Raw genomic sequence first — 18,324 nt, forward strand, 5'->3', positions numbered from 1 at the left:
CTTTCTCCCTTATCCACAACCCTCGCTCACTGTCTCTCTTTCTCTCTCTAATATTTGGACATTTGTACTTGACGCTTTACAATCGAGTATTACAAAATATCCGAAACTAGTATATCTCTCTCTAGCGCGCCCCCGAATTCGGAGACGAGCGCAGGCTTGGCTAATCGATGACGCCGGTCACGCGGTTCGCGATCGTCCGGAGACTCTTCTCTAGAGGTCCCTAGGAACCCCGGGAAAATCGCGGAAACGCCAGAGATCTCGGCCAGGGTCCGACGAGTCCCTGGACTCACCGGCGAGGAGTCTACCCTAGGCGGACAGGACTCTCCGCTCCGTCCTTGGCTTCGTGGGAGAAAACGGCCCGACTGGTTCCAGGGTTGACCGGGAGTTTTGGCGATCTCGTATCAAACGACAGCGAGCCGGTCCCTTGCCCCGAATTAACGTTTCAGGGAACATCGGTGACCAGGAACGAAGGGTCTCCAAAGAGGCCAATTTGTCGATGTATAGGGCGGGTGGGTAATTTTCGGCCATCTTCGAGGGTTCGACAATTTCCTCCAGTCTTCATCGCTTCGTCCACTCGGCTCCGTCTCCTCCTAGTTAGGACCACCGCTTGCCCCAACTCTTCTGGTCCCTGGGGTCTCCTCGGCCGAGGCTAACGTCTCCGCCGTTACTCCCGTATCGGTCGGAAAATAGGCTGACGTCGTTTCCTGGCGCACTTTACTCGAGGTGCCGATAACTCGACGAACCGGCGACTTCTGGTGCAGGCAAATCCGTCATCGGCCGACCGAACGGGGTCGACCGAGTTTCCGTAGCTACTCGAGGATCGCGCGATACTCCATCCGCCCGACGGCGCCGTCCGAGTGGCGGCAAGACGTCCTCGGTTAACCCGTTCTCACCTGGGGGGTGGCCGATCTTTCCCTGGGAAGACCCAACCGAATCTCCCCAGGCCCCGGATTCTCTCGCTTGGACTTAGACGATATCCCGACCGTTCTCTACCTGGCAGCCACAACTGTCCTGGTCCTTGTCCCCGGTGTCCTCCTCCTCGGGCTCCGCCTCGGTCTCCGCGGGACTGGTCTTCTCCTCCTTGCTCGCCGACTGGGACTTGTCGAGCAGCGAGCTGAACTCCCCGAACTTCAGGATCTCCTCCATCGCCGATGGCTCCAGGGGCACCTGGTGGTCAGGGATCGCGATCAACGTCTCGCTCGGTCGACAAGATCTCGAGGAATGGAATACCTTCCGCGGTCGGCCTCGTTTCCCCTTGCCGGACAAGGTCGCCACCGAGTGCCCGATGCTCAAACTGTCGAGGGTCTTCCGCTTGGGCCACTGGAGGTGGGAGTCCAGATGCTGCTTCAGCTTGTCTTGCCTGGCGAACATGCGGGGGCAGAGACTGCAGGCGAACGGCCTCTCCCCCGTGTGGACGCGCCTGTGTCTCGCCAGGTGAGACGCCCTGGTGAACGCCAGGGTGCAGAGGTCGCAGGAGAACGGCTTGTACTGGGCCTTTTCGCTCTTGGAGAACTGCCTGGCCTCCTTCGCGTCGCCGCCGTTGCCGCTCCCGTTCTTTTTCCCGCCGTCCAGCTTCCTCTTGGACGCGGGGGACTTGGAGGACTCGTCCGGTGACCCGCAGCTCGGGGAATCCTGGAACGCGGAGAAGTTACCATCTCGTCCCTGTCGGAGAAACGTCCTACCCGAAGAGGCGACGGGCCCGTACCACGTGCTCCCTGTCCTGGTCGTAGAGGTCCTCGTTGAGGTGCACGCTAGGCACCGTGGGGTCCGAGCACCCGTTGCCGAACATGGACTCCGACTTGGCGTGGCCCAGGGAGTTCTCCTCGAAGCAGTCCTCCTCCCGGAGCGAGTCCTCCCTCGGCGACAAGGGGTCCTTCGAGTTCGCCTCCAGGCTGCCGCTCTTCCCCCGGCCCACGCAGACTCGCTTCTGCCCTCGGAATCTCGTCTCCCGTTTGAACATCGGCGGCGGGATGCGTCTCTACAAAAGATCCAAGGATTAGCGCGCTCGGGACGAGCGAGGACAGCCCACCGTCGGGGTTTTAGGCCTCGTCTATCCTTACTATCTGCTCGTTACTGGTCGACAAGTTCGGCGGTGGCTCGAAACTGTCGTCGTGATCCTCGATCACCATCGGGTCGTCCTCGACTTCGATCTCCTCTACCTTGATCCGATCGAGGGCCGACTCCGCGCAGGCCTGCTTCGCCAGGAAGCCCGCCTCGGCCGAGTCCTTCCTGCCGAACTCGGTGGTGTGCACTCTGGTCTCGATCAGGCACCTCTGCATCCTGGACTCCACCCTGGAGTGCAGGTGGTTCGCCTCGTTCCTGTGCTCCCCGGAGAGCCCCCTGATCTCCAGGTCGGTCGCGGTCTTGATCAGGGACGGAAGGTGCTCCTCCGCGACGTCTATCGAGCCCCGGTACATGAAGTCCAGGAGGCACTCCATCTCCTCCACGGCGACCCCTGCGGGATCGCGGATCGCATCAGATTTAAAGCCTCTCGGTGAAGCGCGCTCTCGAGGTACTTCGGCGCTTACCGGAAGGCCTCGCGGTCTTATCTTATCACGCGGCAAGCAAAACGTAACACCTGACGGGCGAAAAGGTCCCACCGAATCGATCTTCCCTCCTTCGGGGGTCCCGACTCGGTCGCCGGGCCGATCGCGTTTCTTACGAGTTCCTTGCCGGAGTATACGCGTTAATTCTACTTTGAAGGGACAACGGCCCACCCTTAAGTATGAGGATGGGCTGCTCGCCGTAATGTTCCTTGAAGACCCTCTCGAAGTAAGGGCTGCAAGCCGCGAGCACCAGCCTGTGCGCCCTGAGCATGCCGCCCTGACATGCCAGGGTGGTGTCCGTCAAGGAGCCGCTCTTGTAGAGGCCCTCGAAGAGGCCCGAGAGGTTCGCCAGGTGGTTGTTCCAGGTCAGGTTGAACGTTTTCTCGGTCATCCTTGCCCCTCGTCTTCCTCGGTTCCTGCGACACGAATCGAGTCTTAGCGCCGCCATCCTCATCGAGAGTTTCTCCGGCCACCCCGAGCCCTCGTTCCCGCGTCGTCGCGATCCCCGACGCCCCCGTGGCCATCGTTGCTTCTCGAAACGAGTCCCTCGTTACGGTGGACGAGCTCCGCGCCGAGATTTCGATCGTTATCCAGGGGGATCCCGATCCCCCGGGTAACGCGAGCGCAAGTGTCCGTTTGTAAACTCACGCGGGGGTGGAAGCGCAGCGCGAGCTTGCGAGGGCCCCGGGGGGCCGGGGGGCCGGGGGCAAGGAGTCATGCGCAGAGGGTAGCTTTCGCGTTGGCGATCCATAATTTTGTTGGTGGACCCCATGCTAGGGCTCGAGCTTTTTCCGAGGGCTTTCCGAGCGCACCCCTCGGTTCTTTTCAAGCTTTCCGTGTTCGCGACCGCCCCTTGTCCTCTGGCGTTCCTGCTTTGTCGGGCATGCCGATGTCCGCGAAGCGGCGTCCTCCCCCGAAAACTATCCCGCGCGATTCGACCGGACGGATTCCCGCGCTCGGATTTTCACTTTTTTTTTTTCCTCAAAACGCGTCCCGACGATCGATTCCTCCCATTTATCCCCGTTGTGTGCCGATCGGCGTTCAATTTCGTAATACTTCTAAGGGGTGGAGTGACCCTAAACGCACCGTTCCGCTCGGCGTTTAATTTCGTAATACTTCTAAGGGGTGGAGTAACCTAAACGCACCTACCCTTCTCCTTTCGGTAGGTTTCGATAACGATGGCGAGAATCCAATGTCCTACGTGGATTGATCGGTCCACGGTGACCCCGATGCTACATGGACCGATCATCCGCGGAAGACCCGGGACGGTTTTAATTGAATTACGTTTAAGTTTGATCGATATAAATAATCGTCCGTGGGGCGTCGGGGCCGAAATCTCGTACGAGGCGATAGGCGACGCGCGAATCCGAAAAAACCGAGCTCGTGATATTTCCTTATCGCTTCCGAATGCGCGCATCCGCAAATAATCTCGGAGTATTCCGTGAATAGTTCCGGCGGTCTCGGAGCTTAGGCGGAATATTTACGAAGCGCTCGTAGTAACGGAGGCCTCGTACGAGGGAACGGGTCCCCGTGACGCGTGCGTGTACGACAACGCGTACCGGTACGGCAATATGGCGGGACGATTGATTATAGCAGCCCCACGTTATATGCACCGTATGTAACGTATGTACCGTATGTACCAATAAGTCCGCGGAAGACCCTGAACCCACGTAATCGCATTAATCTCCCATTATTTGGAACCGATACGAATCCACTCGAGACCCTTGAATTCGTTTAACTCGAGCCGAGCCGAAAATCACCGAGTACTCGACGTCGTCGCTGCAGTTAATAAACCCCTCTCGATAACGCAAACCGTAAATACCCTCCAGAAGTTGAAGATGTGAAAGAAAAGGAAAAAATGATCCGAAACTCCCCGATGGTCCGGGCGGGATTCAAAAGTTCCTTTTATAAATTTCATTCCATCGACGCAAGGCTCACGGGAACTCCGAGATATCCAACATGGCGGGAGAAATTAAACGATCCGCCCTGACCCCGGCTCCATGTACTCATCGGTCCGCTGGACTCCCTGAACGGTTTTAATTACGTCCATTTAACGTCATTTGGTGTCATCGCGTTAATTCCCGGCGTCGTACTTTCCGCCATCGCGTCTTAGATTTCGGCAGTCATCGAATCCCCGATCCATTTCCACCGGGCGATAACGAACGCTAATCTTTTCCCGCAGCGGCTCGGAGACCTTCCGGGAGTGTTTGCGTATCTTTCCAGTGCTCCACAAAGAACGAGAATTCGTGAGACGTTTCTGGCAAGGGGGACTCGATGCGAGGCCCGTTCCCGACAATAACGCCATGCGGGCGACACCGACGACCTCGACGACCAGCTCGGAAAAGATCCGCCTTAAACTTTCCCCCGCGTCCGGTCGAAACTCCCGGGCGCGCCGCTCGTGACCTCGAGCCTCCTCGTCGAATATCTCGATCGTCCAGTTCCTCGTGAAACGGAAGAAACATCGAGTGGCTTCGAAATCACGTGCACGCTGGACACGGAAACGGATATTCAATATGGCGGAAGGGATCGATCGGTCCGAGCCGACCCCGGCACGATTCCTCCTAATCCGTCGACGAGACGGCCAGAAGCGACTCGATCGCCCCCATTTACCATAACTCCGTCTCCATCCGCGTCCACGTAAGCTCCGCACCAACGGCTGAGGATACCCAAAACCGTTGATGCTACCGAAGACCTAAATGCGGTGGCTAACGCAACGGCTTACGTAACCTCGACCACGGCGGGCTATTTTCGACACCCGCCCCCGAAGCCGCCGCGAATCGACGCCGCAGGAGCGGGAGGAAGGTAAACGAGGACCGAGGAGAAACGAATGCAGCGAGCGAATCCAAACCAGAAATGGAAACCGGGACCGTCCGCCATGTTGGAATTTTCCGTGCAGCTCGTTACGCGTTGCCCACCCCGGCGTTGATTAGAGAAAGCGAGCCGAGCGGCGCGAGCGAGCGGAAAGGAATCTAAGAATCGACCCGACTTTCCGTAGCCTCGAAGCGGCGAATCCCCGTCTCGAAAGCGCGCCTCCCCTCGCCCCCTGGCACCGGACAGCTGTCTATTAATACTCCCCTTGGCACTGAGTTCCCGTCGCGCGTCCACGAATAAAACCAGGAGAGGCTTCGCCTCGGTGCCCGGCCCTCCGCGGCGACGGCCGACTTTCGAGGTTAGGATCCCCGGCGGTCCGGGACAGGAAAGGGCGTTCCGGGGGCGCGGCGCGCCGGTCGGTCGCCCAATGGGCGGCCGAGAGTCGCGGGCCTCGGGCCCGAGTCCCGGGCAGGGCCCTACCTGGGGCTTCCGCCGCGCCGATTGGTCCCCGGGTCACGTGCGAGCGGCGAGCGCCGCGCTGCCCGTCGCAGAGTGTCGTCGAGTTCCTCGGGCTCGTCGAGCGGCAGGCCGCCGAGGAAGGCGCGCGGAGAGCTGCGGGAAGGCGCACGAGGGGCACGTAGCGGCTCCCTCGTCGGGTCGCGACTGATATCAGTGGGGGACTGGGGCTTGGGGGCCGAGGGAGAGCCGCCGAGCCCCACCGGGGGGGGGAGGGGGGCGGCGGCACCCCCACGCGGCCCGCTCGAGCCGAACCCCGGAGAGCCTACGGGACGCGGCGGGCCACGAGCGGGCCGCGTCCGTGACGCGCTCCGTGTGCGACGGAGCGTGGGAGGCGAGTCGCGCGCACGCCGCGCGTCGCCTGCACGTCCGGGCCACCGAGGCTCCCCGAGGGTTGCCCCGCGAAGCCCCCCGGAGCGAGACGGGGATGATTTCGCCCTGGCCGATGTGCCGGATTCTTTCGTGACTCATCTTCGCGACGGGCGGGGAAGGATGCCGGGACGCGGCGTACCTTTGTCCGGAGGGTCCAAATATATAGATCCGGCCGCGGAGCGGTCCCTTGGTTTCCTCCTCGTGGAGGATCCACGAGACGCATCTTCGAGATTTTGGCGATATTATTTATTGTGTCGTATGGGCCTATTAGGCCTCGTCGACGATAAGTAATCGCTTTTACGATACCCGAAGATCGCGAAGGGTGCAAGAGCGAATCGGCCCAACCTGCAGCACCCGCTCCGCGGATAGATCCCGGACCCCGTAAAAAAACCGACCGCTAGTTGTACATTTCGCTTTACCAAATAGGCTAGGGTGCACCGCGGCGTTTCAAGTATTTCTATGTACGCGTTATCAAATATCTGGTCGGAGATTACAAGAGATTGCGATAAGCCCAAAGCGACCGAAGACGTACAGACGGAGTAATTATGCGTGTCTGGTTTTCGGCGCCGTGGAAGGAATCGCCCCATTGACCCGATATTTTGCACTTTTTATTCCAATACGTCGATATCGGGGGCACCGCGCGTTAACTGCGATATTCGGTGATAACGTATTATAAACAGTTTTAGATAGATGTCATCTGGTATCAAAAATTTGCACGGAATATAGGAGAACGCAACGGCAAAAAATGGGGTAGGGGAAGATAAATTTATGATAACCTATCGTATTTTTGGCTCCTACCCCGTATCGCTTTCCGTGCGTAAGGTGCTTTTTTTGGGGTCAGGTTATTCTTCTCTGATCGTGAGAAGTTAATACGTGGATGTACCACGCGACAAAGAATTGCGTAATTGCGTTTAAAATGGCCGATTAGAACACGAGAAGGTGTAAATGGAATTAGAGATTTAGGTTTTAGAATCGACCTCTCTTTTTAAGGTCGGATGATAACAGTGACATGCAAAGCCCGTTGACGAAGAATACATACATCCGAAGCATAATTTTGATCGAAATAGTCCACCTTTGAACAACGTCTTGAAGCTGACATAGTTATTTCGTCTAATGGATACTTCTTAGACGGTTCGTTACATTACCCGTGTACGCTGAATTTCGCACAGTTGTATCAATAGGAAAATCTTTGCGTGAAAGATACCATTTATCCCAGTCAATTTATTTACGATAGGACTTACAGAGGTATATTAACGTAACGAATATTGTCACTTGATAAGGTTTTTGTACCTAAGAACATCCCGGGTTCAAGGACTACCACATCGAAAAAAATAGTACACGGTCTATTTTCACTTCCCGTATTGTTTTAGAACGAGTACCCAGCACTGAGGAACAATTTTTTACGAAATGCCCGAAGGAATTCCTCGATAAGCTAGCCCACCATTGATCACTGATTTTGGCTTTTAGGGGCACCGGGCGAATATCGATTCGTTATTTTTAGGGGTCGTCTAACTCCTGCACCCCTCTCAACCCCTGCGTATCCGGTATGGTTATCGCTAATACGACGTCCATTCCGAAGATATTAAGAATTTAAATACGGATTGGTTTCTCTGTACAATAATGCATCTATAGTCACCGTGTCAAATTATTGTCACTCGGTAAACTAACATTGAGGTGCGTCAATGATTGGTCAGTCACTGAGTTTCACTAACTGCTGCGCTTTTTTCAATTAACGCATTGACTAGATCGTGTCGGGTGACATTTTACAAACTGCATCCGTTTGCCCTTTGAAAAATGTGGCTAACAATTTTTTAGGCTTCCTACATTGAAAAGGGTGTCGAACCATTTGCACAATACGTTACGAGAGATACGAGTTGATTTCTTTTCCTTTTTTAGCGGAATTGTCATATTAACGTAATTCCTATCTAAACTGAGAGGCCAGTTGTTTTAAAAAATGTCATATAAAATGTATATAAAAATATCGCATCCGCTCAATTGTTGAGTACGACCTGCTGCCTGACTTATTAATACAGACTTTTTTACACACACAATTATAAAGTTATCGACACCTTTGTACGATGGGCTTCGACGTATACTGCTAAGAGATTTTACGTACACATCAAGTCCACGTGTAACCCTCAGTGGAAAATTTCAGGCTTTCTACGACCTGAATGCGATTCGGATCTGGGTTGCAGAAGTGCACCAATAAATCCGAAGTGAAACCGCAATCGCTAAGGTTTTCCTGGCCAAATACACTCTGCAGTAACTTATCTTCGTCTCTTGATTCCGGTTGTTCGTCTAGAAATGAAAAATTGCCAACATTTCACCGAAGGTTTTTCGGGCGACAAAGAAAATGTTAAAAAACAATTATTTTTACTGGGTGATCATAAAAAGGACCAACCATGGCCGTGTTTTGCTGATGTAAACGAAGATGTTGAGCTCAATTGGGCACAACTCAACGAGAACTTTTCCAACTGACTAGATTCCATCAATCGACACAACGAAGGCATCACGTGAGGCAAAAGGGGACCCTTTAACTCCAAGGAGTGATACCTGTCCTTATCGACTAAAACCACGCTTTCCTTTACCTGTTTTGAGGAATTGAAAAATTTAGTTGCTTAACATCAAGGAATACAATTTTGGTATTTTCATGAGACGCGTCAGATTTAATACTCTATATTTCAAGTAAATCCTAATAGTTCGACCTTGAGTGGTTTCAGCGTTGCTCCATGGAAAGCTACGGGAGACAAAAGAGTTGGTGGTACACCAGCAAGTGCTCCTGTTGTAGAAGTTGCAGATTTGCAGTTAATTAAGAAATTAAATAGAGCCTGTGCCTCTACACCTTTTACAAAGACTAGAGATTGCTTCATGTTGTCGATCTCACTTTCCTTGTCTAGAGCTAACCGTGACTGAAGGATAAGAAAACAATTAGCTTTAAATTAGATTAGATAAAACTGTATGGAGTTCTTTCAAGAAAGGAGGCAAAAATAGGTTACATTAATAGTGTTGATCCTACGGATTTCGGAATCCTCGACACCGATACTCTGAAGCCACTTTTCTTCAGGTTCGTCATCTTCCTCTTCTCCTTCGCGTTGCTCGTCTAGATGATTAAAAGGTGCCGTTGCATTTGAAAGATCCAGAGTATCACATCCTGAGTCCGTTGTATCAGAGCGCCGTTTGCTATCAGTCCTTAGTGGCATCGAGTACTCTATGTCTGTTAAAAGAAATCTCATGTAAATTCTTAACAAAATAAGTGTATCAGATTTCTTAAATATATTTGTAGAAAATCTGGAGTTTCTTGACATTTTACCTTCTTGTTTCAACATCTGGCGAAACCCGCGAGTCGTAGGGGTTAACAAAGCATGAACCTCTGATAGTCCACATATTCCAGCTGCTCGAAAGAGCACGGTGAATGCATTGGCACAAACATAAAAGTAAGGGCATTGCCTTGCTCGCACTAAGTGAAACAGGGATCGAAAGCTCTCGCTCCACTCTTGGTACAGCGCGTCCTTTACAAATTGATTGTTTGACAGTACTAAGTTGCTTGCCAAGCTGGCACTAACTCTGCCTCCTGAGCGAGGAAAGAGCTCGAGCCAAGGTATCGACGGATGTTGCCAGACCAAGCAGCATTGATGAAATCTATGTAAATATTAAATCGGATGATTATTATTGAGTGTACTTAATTTTATTTCCAATAATATATCCATGAATTTAAATAAATAAAATCTGGAACAAATTTTCAAACCTTGCATTAGGACTAGTATCTAATGTTGTTTTCCTCTCTCCAATATCCAAGCACCTAACGAATCCTGTCGTACCCGAAGCTTCTTCGCTGGTCTTTAATTTGACGTTCCATGCAAAAGGTTTAGGAGACATGAACCGCATTTTTGTTTTTAATGTCCAGTCTATAGGAATGTACTCGCTGCCTTTTGGAGCCTTAGGTTCGGTAATGGCATCGCCGCTGTCTAGTTTTGAAAGAACACTAGCAAAGGATAATTGCACGTTCGGAGTTGTACCAAATGTTTTATCAACCTTTGGAACATCTATATGAAAAAGTTCAAATAGCACCGAATCGCTGCTCACTTCCAGATCCGGCGTTGGCACATCCTTTACTTTTTTATTAACATCTTCCCTTGCAAATGGGTTCTTTCTCTTCTGTCCTGTCTGTGATGGGGTACATTCGGGAGAGGTAGTTTCAGTGCTCGAGGGGCCCGCTGTGGTCGAACCTCTTATTCGGGCCTGTAATGCTCGCTTTCTCATTTTGAGGCGATGCAGCTGCATCACCTGGTCTGGTCTTTTCCATTCTGACGGTTCCGCTTGCTCCGGTTCCGCCATTGGAGAGTAACAGGTAAACTTTGTCATGCTATGACACAAAAGACTGCACTCAAATCGCAGTACATATAAAAAAAATAATTTAGCTCACATTCGGTATTATTTTTTATAGTTCTTTTTGTTGCTATCGCACAATCAATTATTCCTTACACACGTTTAAAGTTATTGTATCATTATTTTTTAATAAACCAAAAAAATAGCAATGAGGCTCCACCCTCTATTACATCTTATATTATACGCTAATTGTATTTAATTATAACTGAAACTAACAATTTTTGACCGTAATTTGCACATGAGTAGCGGGCAGGATCCCAACGAAGTGCCGTAAAAATGTAAAGAGAAACGTAAAGTTCAAACTGTAAACGGAGGTAGAAGCTGATACGAAATAAACACCAGCTGTTCCGCGCATCTTCATACAGTCCTCATACCGCGGCTCACGTGACACATACAGTGACATACGTGGCCAATGGCCATGGAGTTCGCAAGAATGCGAAAGAAACTAACACATAAGATGGAAAGGCAGATGCGACAGATGTTCCATCGAAAGGGCGATTTCAATAGTCGAATTCCCGCCTTATTATTTTAAGGGCGTGGAAAAGAAACAGTGGAGGGGATAACCGAAGGAAAGTGAAGTAGGGAAAGTCGATTCGAGCGCTTAGGGTAGGAATTCTCTCACTAGGGAAAGTCCACTGGAAATAACCAATGAGAACGCGGCATTCCTAGTAACGTCTGAGATACAAATTGACACGTTTTGAATAGAACGTCAAGTACATTTCTAAATTATTCCAAAATCTTTATCCATTTTATTACAATCACATTTTTTACTGGAAAATAACTGTAATGTTTTTTTCACCAAATTTCCTACGTATCTAACTGTCCCCCCCCATGACGTAGCGCTTCTATTCGACTGACCTCAATGGTAGCGTCGCTCGGTGAAAACGCGCCACTAATGTGATCCAGGCAGGTCCTTTTCATTTAGAATTTCGAGATGGTAAGTTTGTTTCGTGTTTATAATTTCAAATCCGCGTGCATCGGCGCGATGATGGATTATTTGACTCGGTTGTTAAGTGGAAAACCTAGTGACGAGTTGAAAGAAGGTGGATATCCGTGTATAAAGTGGAATATATAAAACACAATTCGTAAATTTAGGCATCATTCGGTGTGCAGTTTCCGTCACTTGTGACTTTGCACTTGTCCCTTCGCTTAAACAAAACACTTTTTATTTTTGGCCTATTCAACAACGTAAATTATACTCTATCATATCTTTTATAATTAAAAGGATTTGTAGTAAACGTGCGAGATAACGTGTGGCAGTATAACATAACCTTATCGAATTTGTGAGGTTAAGTCAGTGTTAGCAAATGGAGATATGCTAGTTAAATTCGTTAAATCTTTTCTATGCTAGAATTGGATTGATATTAGTTTTGTTGATTGCAGGCTCGTGGACCGAAGAAGCATTTGAAGCGTCTCAATGCCCCGAAGGCATGGATGCTGGACAAATTGGGTGGTGTGTATGCACCACGTCCGTCCACGGGTCCTCACAAACTACGGGAATCGCTGCCACTTGTTATATTCCTTCGTAACAGACTCAAATATGCCTTGACCAATTGCGAGGTCAAGAAGATCGTAATGCAGCGCCTGATAAAGGTTGATGGCAAAGTCCGTACGGATCCTAACTATCCATCTGGATTTATGGGTGAGTGCACGAGAAGTTTTTCCAATAAAGGCCATATCGAAGCTATGGTATTCAAATTATGGATGCTGTTGTCAAATTTTGGCCAATAGTGAATTCCTTGATTATGGTCACTGACTGAATATAACTCCGATTCTGTCCGTATTACCCAAAAAGGATACAAACTTTGTTACGATCTTTAATCTTGTGAGATCCTCAAATTTTCTTTTACCCTGGTTAACTGTCAAGTAATGGTAATAGTTGTATTTAAATTAAAAACGTTGGTCTTTTTTTAGATGTGGTGACAATTGAAAAAACTGGTGAATTCTTCAGATTGATCTATGACGTTAAGGGTCGTTTCACCATCCATCGTATTACAGCCGAGGAAGCTAAAGTCAGTTTAATTGATTTAAACGATTCTTATTCATAATTACCGTGACAGGAAAACTTTCTTAACATTTGGGTTTTCATTTGCAGTACAAACTATGTAAGGTTAAACGGGTTCAAACCGGTCCCAAGGGTATTCCATTCTTGGTAACACATGACGGAAGAACAATTCGTTACCCGGATCCTTTGATAAAAGTAAATGACACCATTCAATTAGACATTGCTACTGGCAAAATCATTGACTCCATTCGATTCGATTCCGGTAAGTAGAAATAAATATTTTGTGAATATATCACATCCTGATATAGATCTAGAAAAAATGAATGCATTACAAGACATAATAAAATTTGCGATACCGTATTAATTGGTTTAACCATTTTTTAACAGGTAACTTGTGTATGATCACGGGAGGTAGGAATTTGGGACGTGTTGGTACCGTTGTGAGCCGAGAACGGCACCCTGGGTCTTTCGATATTTGTCACATCAAGGATTCTCAAGGACACATGTTTGCAACTAGGTATTGTCAATTTGTAAAAATGTTAATATTATCTCGTGGCCGATCATCTAAGCTATGATATTATAATTATTGGTATTTTAGTAAAGCATTGGCCTATATAAATGCAAAACCCTTCTCTAAGGTCACAGAATGACTCGTAAATAGTCTTTTTTCTGTATTACCCAAGAAGGGAACATGAATTTTAAGTTTCAGGTCTTTCTAGATTATTGCTTAAAATCCAACAATTTTATTTTTGAACCGCAGTACTATCTTTTAATATTAATGAAAAAATCCGAATTCTTTCAGATTGAACAACGTGTTCATTATAGGCAAGGGATCAAAGGCATACGTTAGCTTACCGAGGGGTAAGGGAGTTAAACTTTCAATTGCCGAAGAGCGTGACAAGAGATTAGCGGCCAAGGGTGTAAACTAATGTATGTTTTCAAAGAAAAACTCCAATAAACCAGGATTTTCTTGGTAGAACATGTCGTTGCACCACTCCACTAATACCTTCGCTCATTTCCTTTAAAGTAATATTTATACTTGTAGTTCACGTATTGCCAGTAATTAGGGATAGTTATATAACATTATGCTTTGAAGGTGAATCGTTCCTTGTTACGTAAATGCGTTCATTTTTCAACAATTATTTCCAATTGAAGTCTGTAGGTTGTAACAACTGTTCTTACAAGCTAATCTAATTTACAAGGTGATAGGTGCAATTTAATTTGATCTACCTATATCACCTTCGTATTCAGGTCTCATTTCTCCGGAAGCCAAACTTCTGTACTTAAGTCGAGACTTCTGCACAGGTGCTCGTTGCAGTGCTCGTCCCCTAATTTTCCAAATTTTCGCTGAATCTCTCTAGCAGTCCTCAGGTATCTGTAATTAAAAATAAAAATTACGCGGAAAGAAACTCATTTAAGGATCGTAATATAACTAATTACTTCAATATGAAAAGAATGGTCGATTTTTCAGGTATCCTTGGGCCTTCCGAGAACGAGTTACGCGTTATCGTCTTCGACTCCGATGTCGCCTGACGCGTCAATGGATAAACTCTTATCCAGCCTCCTTCCCTCGTACTTGGATCCCTCCAGTCTTTCCCGTTGTCCCAAACGGTGCAAGGATTTTTCGAATTATTACTCTTCGAGCGAGGTCGCAACAGGCCGTTCCTCTCCACAAAGAGGGGATTGTACCGAGACCAAGACTCGTTGCAACGATCCGGAGTGCTTTGGCGCAACTATATTCGGCAATTAATTAACAATCAATTAGAACAAGTGATTAACAGTCGATCATTAAAAAGAAAAAAAATGTTCAGCCTGCTGCATGGGCTCACCGTGTTTTGGGGGTCAGGATAGAGACTGACGAGCGTCATCGGAGCTCGGAGGATCTTGCACCTTTTCTTCGAGTACCTCGCGGGACGACCCTTGGAGGATATGTCGCTGTCGCCGTCGGTGTCGGTCGAGGTTGCCGAGGAAGACCACATCGTGAAGAGGGACAGTCCGGTGTTGCAGACGGGGAGTCCTAGGAGGTCGAAGAGGTCGTGAAGAAGAGGCTTCTTCACCTCCGAATCCACCTCGCAGTCGTTCCCTAAGGCGGGACTGACGTTCACCTGAATCGATCAGGTATTTTACTCAAATTTTGCATTAGGAAGAGGACTCTAACTTTCTGCGCCAAGTGCTCCGGTGATACGTATCGCGTACCTCCAGCAACCAAGGCTTCAAGTTCTCGTCGATCAATATGTCAAAGCCGAATAGTTCAAAGCAGTTAGCGGATTTGGGTATACCAGCCGCCTGGCTGAGAATCGTCAGGCTGACTATACAAGCTATTCGTTGCCACAGAAACCAGTCCTCGTGTCCGACTTGTTCCAGGTACCTTCTGAGCTGGCGAAGAGTCCATTTGCATCCTGCAAAATTGCCCGAGTCCCTTATAAATTTATCGTATCCCTTGCTCATTTTTTATTGTACGCTATCGAAGCATAATCGCGATGAGACGTTAAGTGAGAAAGGGAAAGGATTCTCCGGTCAAGTTCGGAACCGCGTCAAGATCTCGACATAGAAAATCGACGTTGAGATTTCCTTGGCTCTTAACCGTAAATTATTCAACTTTTTCTATCGATCGGTGGACTAGTGGGAACGCATGGACTTTTGGCTGAGCGTGCACCGTGTATCGGAAGTTGACGTCTAAAATGGCATACGGCATGCCTACTAATCATAACATGTCCAACTCCCTGCCAAGATGCGTTCCCTGGTCGTTATCGATGGCCGCAGGGTCAGAGAGGACGTGAAAATAATTCCTACGTGGTGAGTTTTGAAGGTTTAAAAAATGAGAAAGAAAAGAAATGAAGTTTCTCGAACGAAGGATATTTACCGGAACCGACCCTTTCCTTTTTCTGCGAGTAGCCAGGGCCTAATTTGTTCAGGGAACAATTCGTCAAGTGGCTGTAGGGGTTGTCCAAGATGTCCAGGGAAAACTTGTCCGTGGCAAATCGAGCTAATCCTTCTCGATATAAATATACGGTCAAGGGTCTGTACGATGGCACGCAGACGTACAATCGGAGGTCAAATTTGTACCCTCCGATCAGAAGGGGCTTCTCGATGTACCTTTGAACCACGGCCACGTTGTCGTAGGTCAAGTCACACAATTTCTAAAGAAATAAGAAAAATCTACGATTCCTCGCGCCGTTAAAACGTGGCCATATCACAGATCTTGAGTAATTACCCGAAATAAGAAGATTCCTCTTCCTTGGCTCTGCCCCACGGGTTTGTAAATCCAAACCCTGTCGTCGTTGTCTCGGCGACTGCAATCGGCTGCCAGTTTTGTGTATTCCGATGGCAAATTGTAGCCTGAAGGGCTGAAGCGAAAGGAAACTCCTTGGATCACCGGTATTTTCATTTTCTTGCGTATCTTACCTGAAGTCGTAGACCGAACCGTACACTTTTCTCATGCACTTCATGTGACGCAGAAGATTGTCCTTTCTGCATATCGAGCTACCCTTGGGGATATGATTGATAAACTGCAATACGAAAAAATACAAATTTTCTGAATATTTTCCATTAATGTATTCGGTCTTATCGTAAGGACAGGGTTTGGCGAATTATTAAGTACCTGCCAAGGAAGCAACGTCCTGTAGTGCGACAAAGGAAAACATCCCGTTCTCCACCAAAGGTTCCAGCGATCCCTGAATGCCGTCTCTCCTGTATATTCACGCCATCCTCGTTCCGTGCAAACCTAAATAATGAATAAGAGGTTGCATCGGTAAAATTAACTCGGCGCAGGTTTCGCCGAGAAGTGAATTCATGCCGTTTGAATTACGATGCCGATGCCCTTGGCTGATTATCGTGTTATCAGAGCATTAAGTACGATCCCGGTGCACTGTAAGTCAAGGTCCGCAATTAATATTAAAGTCACGAGAGCCGATTCCCCTGCATTTATTCGGTAGCAATTTCTCAACGGAGTTTTTAATTAATCCGTCTAATCCAAATGATGGAAATGACGCACTGCAGCTACCAACCTCAGGTGCACGGCGGGAGTAAAAAGAAATCTTGTCCACCGGTGGAGAATGCATTACCGTCCTCAAGGAGCCAGGTGGAGTGGACTGTCATGACCCGTCTCGGTGAACGAAAAAGACCCCCAGACCTGTACCTTACCACCTTACTCTAATCGCTCTGTTTACCCTCGGTGGGGTTGCAGACCCTCTTTACTCCCCGATCGGTGTACCGAGGCATACTGAACTACCTTCCTCTCGATCATCCCCATAAGGGGGTCGCTTCCTAAAGAGAGGGAAACGAGACCAGACCCCCGATTGGACCTCCTCCATTGTCCTCGACCAATCCTTAAAAACGACGGCTTACAATTTCATGGACTGTGACGTTAAACTCCAGAAAAGAAAATGATATCCCTTTTTTACCTCTTTTTCACTTGCTAGTTTGTTAAGTAATCTCTCGCTAATTCCGGTAATTTTTTTAAGGAAATGCGCAACCGACGTCCGGAATTACAGTCTGTACCTAGCGATAAGTCGGAAGAAACGCGGTACGATGCAATGTCGCGTCTATTTCTGCCGAGGACTTTGTAGCCCGCCTCGTTAGCCAACTATTTCTTGTATCATCCTTGCACGTACGTGCATTCGTGCCCGCGCATGTATAATTGCACTTTTTAGTTGTCTTCGATACAGTATTTGGTTCAAGGATGCGACCGGCTTTATAATCGTGCCGGAATCTTTTCGGCAGGCCCAAAAGCGAAATGCCACGTGCCCCCCTTTAATTAAGCGATTTACGTTCACACTTGAACGAACCTATGAATTAACATTTCTTCTCCAGCTTTACTATAAATTCCAGTCCGATTTTAATTTACCTGCGCTAGGAGATGGGGTCCGGTGCCGTTTTCGTTCAGCCTGAATATAAATGGTCCCTCGCAGCTCATCGCAGGTTTCAATTAATTCCGCCCATTGTCCTGGAAAGAAATGATTTTCATTTCGAACACCCCGGACGCAGCTCGAAATCCAGCCAGAAAATTCCAACCCCGAGGAAGCGGAATATTTTTTTTTTTTTCAGGCACTTCCCTCGTGCGGCAATAACAAGTAAAATGAATTCTTGAGGAGAAGAGTAGAATATTTCCCAAGTTCGGACCTTCTCGGGCGCGAAGCGTGCCGGAAAGGGTCGTGGCATCGCTTGTCAAAATTCCAAAATTTTGGTTAAACGAGGAAGTCGTCCTGCCGGCGAGGGGCAACGGTCGAGGTATTCCGCGGACTGGAAGAAGCGGAGGAAAAAGTCGGAAATCTTGCCGAGTCGGGGAAGCTCGCGGCGCGACTGAACTGATTCCGGATGCGGACCAAAGGACTCGCGGGGTGTTTAACGGGTGCTCCTCACGAAACCTCCTGGCGCAGGTTCCACCTATGTGCCTGGAGGGACCTAATACCGCGCGAGGACCCGGCGAGGTCTCATCCGAAGTTTCAGGGTTCCCTGGGTGTAGGGAAGGACACCCGCCGCACGGAAACCGCTTTCCAGGCATACTAGCTGTGTCGAGAGACACGACATTCGACGGACACGCGATCGGCGCCTCGATCGTCTTCGATCGTCCTCGAGCTTTATGGCTTTCGGCGAAGTCGCCGATTCAACCGGAAAAGAGGAAGAGATTCCGTCCCCACGTTGATCCGCGCCCTGACATCCCTTCGGGCGATTTGCCCGCTCTCTCGA

General features: G+C 49.0%; 4 protein-coding genes across 7 annotated transcripts; 1 reads left to right on the forward strand and 3 right to left on the reverse strand.

Annotated features, from left to right (window-relative positions):
• Window positions 1-950: 950 nt before the first annotated feature.
• Window positions 951-6,006, reverse strand: LOC105695804 (zinc finger protein 16). 2 transcript variants are annotated; one of them, XM_012417739.1, is made up of 6 exons: window positions 5,838-6,006; window positions 2,718-2,962; window positions 2,061-2,455; window positions 1,706-1,978; window positions 1,231-1,632; window positions 951-1,167 (listed from the first exon to the last, which is right to left on the reverse strand). In XM_012417739.1, the coding sequence occupies exons 2-6, from the start codon at window positions 2,935-2,937 to the stop codon at window positions 967-969; spliced, it is 1,491 nt and encodes a 496-aa protein (XP_012273162.1). In that variant the 5' UTR covers window positions 2,938-2,962; window positions 5,838-6,006; the 3' UTR covers window positions 951-966. The 2 variants fall into 2 exon arrangements, with proteins under 2 accessions (XP_012273162.1, XP_012273163.1); XM_012417740.1 differs by lacking the exon at window positions 5,838-6,006 and adding an exon at window positions 3,696-3,768.
• Window positions 6,007-7,318: 1,312 nt separating this feature from the next.
• Window positions 7,319-11,101, reverse strand: LOC105695857 (protein downstream neighbor of son homolog). 2 transcript variants are annotated; one of them, XM_012417840.2, is made up of 7 exons: window positions 10,848-11,101; window positions 9,991-10,608; window positions 9,556-9,884; window positions 9,242-9,459; window positions 8,951-9,154; window positions 8,647-8,833; window positions 7,319-8,543 (listed from the first exon to the last, which is right to left on the reverse strand). In XM_012417840.2, the coding sequence occupies exons 2-7, from the start codon at window positions 10,605-10,607 to the stop codon at window positions 8,365-8,367; spliced, it is 1,734 nt and encodes a 577-aa protein (XP_012273263.1). In that variant the 5' UTR covers window position 10,608; window positions 10,848-11,101; the 3' UTR covers window positions 7,319-8,364. The 2 variants fall into 2 exon arrangements, with proteins under 2 accessions (XP_012273263.1, XP_012273261.1); XM_012417838.2 differs by having other exon boundaries at window positions 9,991-11,101.
• A 399-nt stretch (window positions 11,102-11,500) lies between these two features.
• LOC105695578 (40S ribosomal protein S4) lies at window positions 11,501-13,615 on the forward strand. The gene is made up of 6 exons (XM_012417263.1): window positions 11,501-11,568; window positions 12,015-12,273; window positions 12,546-12,643; window positions 12,727-12,898; window positions 13,024-13,153; window positions 13,439-13,615. Exons 1-6 carry the CDS (start codon window positions 11,566-11,568, stop codon window positions 13,563-13,565), a joined length of 789 nt encoding a protein of 262 aa, XP_012272686.1. The 5' UTR covers window positions 11,501-11,565; the 3' UTR covers window positions 13,566-13,615.
• Window positions 13,616-13,764: 149 nt separating this feature from the next.
• LOC105695577 (probable tubulin polyglutamylase TTLL2) lies at window positions 13,765-17,859 on the reverse strand. Of its 2 annotated transcripts, XM_012417261.1 has the most exons (10): window positions 17,758-17,859; window positions 17,483-17,581; window positions 16,238-16,360; window positions 16,042-16,145; window positions 15,851-15,983; window positions 15,500-15,776; window positions 14,833-15,035; window positions 14,466-14,741; window positions 14,077-14,369; window positions 13,765-14,011 (listed from the first exon to the last, which is right to left on the reverse strand). In XM_012417261.1, the coding sequence occupies exons 2-10, from the start codon at window positions 17,549-17,551 to the stop codon at window positions 13,891-13,893; spliced, it is 1,599 nt and encodes a 532-aa protein (XP_012272684.1). In that variant the 5' UTR covers window positions 17,552-17,581; window positions 17,758-17,859; the 3' UTR covers window positions 13,765-13,890. The 2 variants fall into 2 exon arrangements, with proteins under 2 accessions (XP_012272684.1, XP_012272685.1); XM_012417262.1 differs by lacking the exons at window positions 17,483-17,581; window positions 17,758-17,859 and adding an exon at window positions 16,644-16,863.
• Between the last annotated feature and the right edge of the window lie 465 nt (window positions 17,860-18,324).

This window comes from Orussus abietinus, unplaced genomic scaffold, assembly GCF_000612105.2.
Source record: "Orussus abietinus isolate OABI.00-Male unplaced genomic scaffold, Oabi_2.0 scaffold4, whole genome shotgun sequence".
NCBI classification, from domain to species: domain Eukaryota; kingdom Metazoa; phylum Arthropoda; class Insecta; order Hymenoptera; family Orussidae; genus Orussus; species Orussus abietinus.

Bases quoted from the DNA above. Each gene is read 5' to 3' on its own strand.
- LOC105695804 (XM_012417739.1), bottom strand. From the start codon at position 2,937: ATGACCGAGAAAACGTTCAACCTGACCTGGAACAACCACCTGGCGAAC. The intron at 2,456-2,717 runs GTGGGCCGTTGT...GCGATCCCGCAG, and splicing joins GCCCATCCTCATACTTAAGG to GGGTCGCCGTGGAGGAGATG. The intron at 1,633-1,705 runs GTACGGGCCCGT...TCCGCGTTCCAG, and splicing joins ACCAGGACAGGGAGCACGTG to GATTCCCCGAGCTGCGGGTC.
- LOC105695857 (XM_012417840.2), bottom strand. From the start codon at position 10,607: ATGACAAAGTTTACCTGTTACTCTCCAATGGCGGAACCGGAGCAAGCG. The intron at 9,885-9,990 runs GTTTGAAAATTT...ATATTTACATAG, and splicing joins GATACTAGTCCTAATGCAAG to ATTTCATCAATGCTGCTTGG. The intron at 9,155-9,241 runs GTAACCTATTTT...CTTATCCTTCAG, and splicing joins GTAGGATCAACACTATTAAT to TCACGGTTAGCTCTAGACAA.
- LOC105695578 (XM_012417263.1), top strand. The intron at 12,274-12,545 runs GTGAGTGCACGA...GTCTTTTTTTAG, and splicing joins CTATCCATCTGGATTTATGG to ATGTGGTGACAATTGAAAAA. The intron at 13,154-13,438 runs GTATTGTCAATT...GAATTCTTTCAG, and splicing joins GGACACATGTTTGCAACTAG to ATTGAACAACGTGTTCATTA.
- LOC105695577 (XM_012417261.1), bottom strand. From the start codon at position 17,551: ATGAGCTGCGAGGGACCATTTATATTCAGGCTGAACGAAAACGGCACC. The intron at 15,036-15,499 runs GTAAATATCCTT...GCAATTTTGCAG, and splicing joins AAAGGAAAGGGTCGGTTCCG to GATGCAAATGGACTCTTCGC. The intron at 14,370-14,465 runs GTGAGCCCATGC...TGCCGAATATAG, and splicing joins ATCCTGACCCCCAAAACACG to TTGCGCCAAAGCACTCCGGA.